At 35.2% G+C, this 8,705-nt stretch overlaps 1 protein-coding gene across 1 annotated transcript; it reads left to right on the plus strand.

Annotated features, from left to right (window-relative positions):
- The first annotated feature begins 400 nt into the window (after nucleotides 1-400).
- On the plus strand, nucleotides 401-6,890 carry LOC123708546 (cytoplasmic polyadenylation element-binding protein 1-B). Its single transcript, XM_045659312.1, has 13 exons — nucleotides 401-484; nucleotides 845-961; nucleotides 2,649-2,767; nucleotides 3,035-3,101; nucleotides 3,290-3,355; nucleotides 3,787-3,865; nucleotides 3,976-4,141; nucleotides 4,443-4,623; nucleotides 4,840-5,005; nucleotides 5,556-5,683; nucleotides 5,804-5,895; nucleotides 6,057-6,265; nucleotides 6,404-6,890. The coding sequence occupies exons 1-13, from the start codon at nucleotides 467-469 to the stop codon at nucleotides 6,469-6,471; spliced, it is 1,476 nt and encodes a 491-aa protein (XP_045515268.1). The 5' UTR covers nucleotides 401-466; the 3' UTR covers nucleotides 6,472-6,890.
- The last annotated feature ends 1,815 nt before the right edge of the window (nucleotides 6,891-8,705 follow it).

Here is an 8,705-nt window from a genome sequence, read left to right on the forward strand (position 1 = left end):
AGTGAATTATAGCCTGAAATAAGTTATAATTAGATTTTATCAATATTTCGACATTCGAAAATAACTGCCGCGTTTCACGCATGCGCTCTCTTGCGACAGCTTCTAGAAACAAAAACGCGGGAAATCATTTGACGTTCTTTTTTCAAAGAACTCGCGAAAAGGTTGTAAATTTTAATTATTATATTCAATATAATGAAAAAAGTATTAAATTCGTTACGATTTTAAAATTATATCCTATTTTTTTTCAAATCCAATATAAAGACCAACCAACGACTCCTACGTTCAAGGGGGCAGGGCTACCACCTCTTTCCTGATTGGTGGGGAAATGGAAGGGGACTGTGACTTCGTGCTGCTGAACGCTTCGTGCCCTCTTCAGTTGTGCTGGTGACACCGGCGCGTGAAGAAGTCTGCAGGAGACTCTGCCAGTTTGATTACTCATCGGAATCTACAAACTTTCGGCGGCACTATGCCGCTTTTGCAACAGGTAAGGTTTTGAATTGAAACCTTTTATAATTTCTTAAACTAAATAAAGCTGTATTTTAAATATGAACGTAGAAAAATTAGCTTAATTAATTTAATGTAATTATTGTTTTTATAATTTAATTTAAATAGATCTCTATTAGAATTTTTGCACAACGAGTTTAATCAAAAAAATCCTAGCGCTTGAATATTCAAGCTGTGAAATAATGTCTTCCAATTTACCCTTTAGTAGCGGGGGGTAGTCTGATACCACTATAGATTTTGGTTATGTAGGTAGTAGAAAAAAAAAACTCTACATATAATTCTAAGTAGCGTTTACCGTACTTTTATTAAGTGGTGTTCTATTAAATTATATATTTTTTAGGACAATCGTGGTCCCGGCGGTTCCAGAGAGAACCGTCGTTCGTTTACAAAGTTTTTGGGACTGGATACTTCTCAATCTACCGATGCTGTAACTGCACCGAAGCCGTCTAGCGGTCACGTAAGTTTTATAACATTTACTTGTGAATTTTTATTACTAAATCCACGCAAAATATTTCAAGAATATTTTTTATAACGCAAAACGTAATCTCAATTTTATTTGCTTAAATTTAAACTACATGCGGCATTTGTAAAGTTTTCGTATAAAATAAATTGCTCTACAAACTACCGTCGACTCCGCCGTGTTCGGCCATATTTTTCAACTTTTTGCCGTTAGGAGCAAGTTATCATAAAATGGCGCGCCCTAATGCATTCTGCAGTGGCTCAACTCAATATTTGAGTACAAAGCACTATAGTTTTATTGTCCGTTCATAATATACCGTACGACATCCGTTTTGATGCCAGTTAATGTGTGGGGGGTGGCTGGCAGGCGGTATTAATGGGCCTTCCGTGCCAAATAATGCAGCCTGCCTGCAACTTGCATTAGCTTGAGAATTCGAATTATCTTGAAATTAGTTTCATACTTAGTGATTGAATTACGACGCCAATTTATCTACGCGTAAACACGTTTAGTTTATTGTCCTGTATTATGTATTAGATCGAAATATGGTCCTATTTCGATCTAATACATAATGTTCTACGAAGTCCGCAGTTTTAGCGAAACCACTTGATTTAAAATCTAATTTTAAACTCATTTCTAGATCAGATTAAATATTAGTGCAGTTGAGCCCTGCTCTATCGATTTTCATCCGTATTCGGTTAAATTTATCACGGAGTTAAAAATAGTTGAAAAATTTTGTAGTTTCGTGAAACTTCCTTTTGTATTGGTCGATTTTGCTTTCTTATTACGTATATTCTTCTTCTTTCTTATACGATCATACGTTTTATTTTTTGGCGCTAACCGCGAATTTCTAGTTCACAATTTATCTACCAATTTAATTTTGAAATTATTGTAAAGCTTTTAGTACGATTAAAATTTTAGCAAATAATACGTAGTTTAAAATAAAAATAAATATCGTTTATAATTTTATCTGTTCCTCGATGATTAGAAAGATTATATCTAAAAGCTTGTTGTATAGAAGTACAATAGTATTTTTGGTAACAAAAACTTCGCAATCGTGCTCTTGGCAGACGTCGGCAAGTATCGCTATTGGCATTGGGCAGCAATTTAATATTATTTGTATAGGCTTATGCCAAGCATAGCGGTTTTAATCGCGAAGACGCGACCCGGAAAAATGTCGTAGGACCTTGTCGGGCGTAAAAATAAGATTTAAAATGTTCAATATGATAAATGTAGTAGCCATTAATTTAATTTTATTATTCCATTTGAAATTGTAGCTTCAATTTTATTGCGTCTCGGATATATTGCTGGATTTGGCTACTCGTAGGCGATTACATATTATAAATTTTCAGAGAAGCGTCTTGTTTATTTGTCTCGTCTGTATCTTTCGTGTCGATATCTAGACCTTGAAACCTCATTTCCATACGTACAATCATTATGACGCGTATACATTTCATTTCTAGTCTGATTTCGGGATTACGATTAACCCTCGATGTATTACGATTCTCTAGTACTCATAGCAATTTAATCGCTATAAAGTTGACAATAAATTTTTATTAGCCATTAAAGTTACAATGTCTCCCCCAAGATCATTTTGCATAAACGTATCACGATTGAGTTTTAATTATTAAAACTATTAGGTTAGTTTTATTTATACCGAATAAGGTTGTAATAAACTTATTAACAGAGAAACGAAGAGTGGCATTGGGATTTGCCGGATAGCCCAGAGGCGGCTCAAACCCCTGGGTCGTTGGTGCCTTCAAACTGCTTCCCACCTCGTCATCCTACCGCCTACACTAGTTACAGGTAACATTAATTTACCAATGCCTTACATACTTATCGTCTATATCACCTAGATATTTTAAGTCTGAATAACCGCAAACGGTGATTGTGGCAGAGCAAAAGGAGTTTTGATCAGTCTCGAAGTAAACTTTGTTAGCAATTTAATTTCTTTGATATTATTTGGATCCGAATGGTAACATTCTCCTTTAAATTTTACCGTATTAAAAGTGACAAACACATTAGAAAGGAAGTAGAATTGGGTAGTTCCATTAACTGTACGCACTGTTGTAGCGAGCGAGCGAGGCCGGGAAGCTGGGCGGAATCCGGGCAGGGGATAACGGACCTTGTTGCTAGCCTAGTAAGTAAAATATTTAAATCGCGCAAAAACCCTACGTGGTACAGTCTCTAGAGACATTTTAGTAGCTTTATAATTTTACTCCATTAAGTTTGTCTTGCAACCTTGACATCTGTTATGACTAAATACGTTCCATAAAGTATATTTTACTTTGTGATTATGAAAATATTAATATCTGGTGTAAATTTCAGTCTCTAACAATGCCGTCCGCCAGCTCGGACTTCATGCCTGGTAGCAGCGAACCTCAACAAACACAAGTAAGTTTCCAGATAAAAATTATTGCTAAATTCCTGAAAGTTCTCAATATCAAATATAATTTTTAATGGAATAGGTTATAGGTTAAGATTACTAAAAGTTTAGGATTACTTAATTAAATAAATATGTATGTAGATCCCAGATGTATAGACGTTACAATGCTATTATGCTACGACGTAGCGTTATTACGACGTAGCGTTGCTACGTTTACCGTAGTTCCGTAGCGAGCTATTTTAAACTATATAAAATGCGAAACTAACAAATTATAGAATTTGCTTATTATTTTGAATTTAAACATACAATCTACCCTACAATCTCATATTTATATCGAATAAAGAAAACTACCAAACCCACGTTTTTGTGGGTTTTTTTTATTAAAGTCTTGCATTATTTAGCTGTTTAAATATTAATTCTTTTGAAAATGTTTTCGTAGATAACGCAGTGGTCCCAAACCGTGGAGTCCAAAAAAGAAACTCGTAAAAAAGAAATCGTGTCGCGCCGAGCATCGTTTTGTGAGTATACTTTCGTAACTGAGCCATCAAATAGATCAGAAAATTCTTAGAACTGCATAGGTTGCTATGAAATAAAAACTAACTTTATTGTCGTAATTTTTGTTAATAAGGTGGCGTAGTGAGTAGCAACAGCGCAATTAAAGTATGGACTGGGCAACTGCCTTCCCGTACCATGGACAGTGGCGTATATTCTTCAAAAGTATTCTTGGGCGGGCTTCCCTGGGACGTATCGGAGTATACACTGATGCAGGCGTTGAAGAGCTTTCAGCCAATTCGGTGAGTTTTACGCGATGTGTCATTAAGTATAGATCTGAGAAATAAGTTGATATTTGTAACTGTGCCAAGTCGGAATAAAATAATTGAAGGACATTCCTTAAGGCTTTATGGTATCGTCCATTTTCATCTCTAAACTTCGATGCATTTAGTCTAGCATTCAATTTTAACTAAATATGGTTATTTTATTTTCTTAATAAAACTCAATACAAAACATCATTACTTAATGCGTCAAAACTGGGTAATATGAAACTATAAGCGATGTGTTAACTGAGCCTCTGAAGCTAATAAATGTCTCTTATAGCGTGGAATGGCCAGGCCGTGGGAACGGATCTCTACCTGGCAACGGTGATGACGGCCCACGTGGTTTCGCCTATGTCACCTTCGAAAACGAACAGAATGTGCGCGCTTTGTTATCTGCTGCCAGACGTAACGGTGATAAGTGGTATTACCGCATTTCTACGCGCAATATGAAGTCTAAAGAGGTGAGCAATTTAGTCAAAAACTTGATAGTAATTTTTTTTGCAAAGTAACGTTAGATGGCTTGTGAACACAGGGCTCAAAGGTCCAAATTTAAATTAGTTTCGTCTTTCATTGATATCGTACAGTATTGTATTATGTTTTTTTGTTTTCCTTTGTTTTGAAAAAAATCTGGATTTTAGACTTCAAATGTTATCAAATGACTTGTTTTAAATTTCTAGGTGGAAGTGATTCCGTGGTCGGTGAAGGACAGTATTTGCGTTGTGGGGGGTTCCACTCGTCTGGATCCATCTCGCACTGTGTTTGTGGGAGCCCTCCATGGAATGATGTCGGCTGAAGCCCTGGCACACATCATGAATTACCTCTTCAAGGGAGTGGTTTATGCTGGTAAGTATTTTCTTGGACATTTTTAACCCTTTTTGGTTTTTATTGGGACTGATTTAAACCACGATAATAGACGTTCTCAATCCGTAGCCGATTAGGGTATATCATTAATACACCAAGACATTTACTGTTTATTTCAGAGTAAACTTTACTATTAAGTTTTATACAGAAATAGTATCTCTAACTATTTAATTAGCACTTATACTACTACACTATTTTATGTAAAAAATTGAATGAACACCACTAGATGTAATTCTCTGCAACATGGGATAGTAATTTAGCTCATAACTTGTTGCAGCCGATTAGAGAAATTGTCTTGCTTAATACCACTTAAAAAATCTTACCGGACCTTATCTTATCGGACGGTTTTTAAAGTTATTTATTACACAAATAAATACATTATCCTTACATACTATGCCAATACTGTCGAGAAAAATATATTAAATACACGGTATTTCTACTGTTAATTCCCTCTGTGAACATATAAATATCTCGATAGTGTCGGATACAGCATTGATTAATATTACCTTATTCAGTATTATTATGTACTTAGGTATCGACACGGACAAATATAAATACCCGATCGGTTCCGGTCGCGTAAGCTTCGACAATACCCACTCGTACGTCAGCGCCATCTCTGCGGGCTTCGTCGAAATACGCACTGACAAGTTCACTAAAAAGGTAACTAATGTTATTGTAATAATATGCAAGATCTTGCAATTATTTTCATGATATACAAATTAAATCCAATATGATATTTCAATATCGGACATATTTAATAACTCTATACTTCAATTTCAGGTCCAAGTAGATCCTTACATTGAGGACGCGATGTGTTCTATGTGCAACATGCAACAAGGTCCTTACTTTTGCCGGAGTCCTTTTTGTTTTAAGTAAGTATTATTTGAAATATATTTAATATCCCATAATATAATCTATGGTCATACCGGAATTAGTCTGCTGTAGACTTAAAACAAAATGTCGGAAATGTCATGGCGGGAACCGCTGCCCATACTAATAATATTTTAGATTGTCATATAATTTAATATTTCAGATACTTTTGCCGCAAGTGTTGGCCAATCCGCCATCCGATAGCGACTCCGGAGCATCGAGCTCTGATGCGAAACTTTAAGACCGACCAGGTGCAACCAGTGTCGATATCTGGCAGCACTCTTTGCCAAAACGGCAACATGGCCATGTCCAATAGGAGACAGTCGCTGTGTGACCAGAACATCATGTTTGGAGTCTTCAGTAGTGTGGATTGTAAGAAAAATAATATAAACTTAATATTAAACTAGTTGCACAAGTTTGAAATCTTAAAAGAATTAATTTTGTCTTACTAGAAACAATTGGCAGGAATGAATATTCTACCAAATCACCACAATATTTTTTTTATTACAGCGACGCCGTCTCCAACAAGTGGCCTAAGTGCGTCCAGTGACCACGCCACGGAGATCACCGATTGGTAGCTCCATCAACTCGCATCGCACCGGTTCTTCCAGGACAGAGCAGCCGGTTGAGCTGTTCTTGGCTTGTTGGCTCTTGTCCTATGTTTAACATCTCGTCCTCCGGTGTTACAAGTTGTCGATCCGCTATTAAGTTGGGCGCTTCGCCAGCATCCGCTTTGAAATAGTTTTAAGAATTCGTGCATTTTGATTTGCACTTGTTGATTTTTTCTAGATATATATTAATTATACCAATCGGGTAAAATTGTTTTGTACTTTTTGCAAATTTTATGGCAAGCCTCGAGGGCTGTTTTAATACGTTTTAATGTGCCTAGTGTTAGTGATTAAGTTTGAAAGCTTGAAATGTATAGAGTTTTAACCGATAGTGATTTTATAATGCTTAAATGATTGATACATAAACTTTAATAAATCGAATTATTATATATGGTTCTATTATTTCATTTACTTTAATTTTATCCAATACGTATTCACCGTAAATTGCTAATGGAACACTTATCTTTGAGATAAGTACATTTATTTTCACTTAGTGTACACACGTAAGACATGACACTTCTTTATGACCTTTTAGAAAAATCTATATGCAACTTTACAGAAATTGGTTAAATAAAGTTACTAAATTAAAGTTTAACAAAAACCTTTTACTATCACAGATATGAATACAAATAATACAATTCTTTCAGACTACCTTAATACTAAGATCATTACAGAATTTCATTAATTACAAAATATAATTATTCCTATCATTGTTTAACGACATGCTTTCCTTACTCCGCTTGAGAAAGTATTCTTCGAATCAACCGTGGTAGGGGCAAGAAAAAGATGTGACTGTAATTTTTTTCCAACGCATAAAGAAGTTTAACTTTAAAAATAATATGATACATAAAATGGATGCAACGGGATATTATCGCTAACATGCGATGCAACCAGGCAAGCATGTAAGGAAAAAGAACAAAGATGATGGTCAAAATACAAGAAGCTCGTAACCAAAACTTATAATCTTGTAAGTAATCTATACTGGTAGCAGTTGCGTAGATCGTTTGGCCGTCATTCATAAAAATGTTTTACAATTTACGCTTTTTTACATTAAATACATTGCTTGTTCAGTATTTAAACATCTCAAACTAAACTGTTCACACTAAGAAATTCAAACAAGTTTCAGAGGAACCCTTCGACTGCTACGGCTGAATTCGGTTAATTGGTCAAAGTTCAAATAGTGTTTATTAGGTAAAAAAAAATATGTTTATTCATTTTAAGTTCAATTTCATTACAATGTGTAAGATTTGGGAACCCTTTTAAGTAAAAAATATACCTGTGTCAGTGTTTCCAGCTAACAAACTTAGTTATACATTCCTTAAAATATTTAATTTATATATAATTTAGTGACATCTTCTATTAACTTTTTTTTTCTTTTTTTGTTATTGATTTTTAACTGTTATCAACACACTGGAGTGCATAAGTGAGTGTGTGAGTGCAAATGTGTGAGTGAGTCAGTGAGTGAATGAATAAAGTCTGTACTACATACTAGGCCTCAGAAGAAGCTCCAACTCTGCGTAGGGTATGTTCATGAGCCAGTCCTTTAGTCGTATTTTTAAATTGTAGACGGTAAGCAGCCTATTTAATTTATTATAAATGTAGTCTGCTTGCATATTGCGTCTCGCAAAGTCAGTCCTAACGGTCTGTCCGACGACAACATCCCTATTTCTTTTTAAGAACAGCCTACTATCAAATGGTAGCGCTCTATGTGATTTTAAAATTAGACTCGGGACATACAGCTTCCTAACGGAAAGTTAAGATGATAAAGCTCTTCCGATGGGAATCTGTATGGCCGGAACGGCATGACCTTTAATAGAGCCCTACTTGGAACGGGGACATCCAATTCCAAAAATATTGTTTTATTGGCCGTTCCCCATATGTTTATGCAGTATGTCAGTACGGACTGAACAAGTGCTATGTAAATTCTTTTAAGTATTATATCCGATGTAATGTGTCGCAAAATTTAAAAAAATATATGTTAGTTTCCTTAATCTCCCAGTCATGGACTCTATATGCGGATACCATGATAGTCTATACGAATGCCCAAATATTTGATAGAGCTAACTTTTGCTATTGGAAGACACGGACAGTTACTGTCTCTTTGTATATCGCAGTGATGTATTTTAATTTTAAAATCATTAGATGGTCGAGTTCGATCAGAATTTCTGAAACATACATAGTTAGTTTTCTCTTTATTGAGAGAC

Source organism: Pieris brassicae, chromosome 4 (assembly GCF_905147105.1).
Source record: "Pieris brassicae chromosome 4, ilPieBrab1.1, whole genome shotgun sequence".
Classification (NCBI taxonomy): Eukaryota; Metazoa; Arthropoda; class Insecta; order Lepidoptera; family Pieridae; genus Pieris; species Pieris brassicae.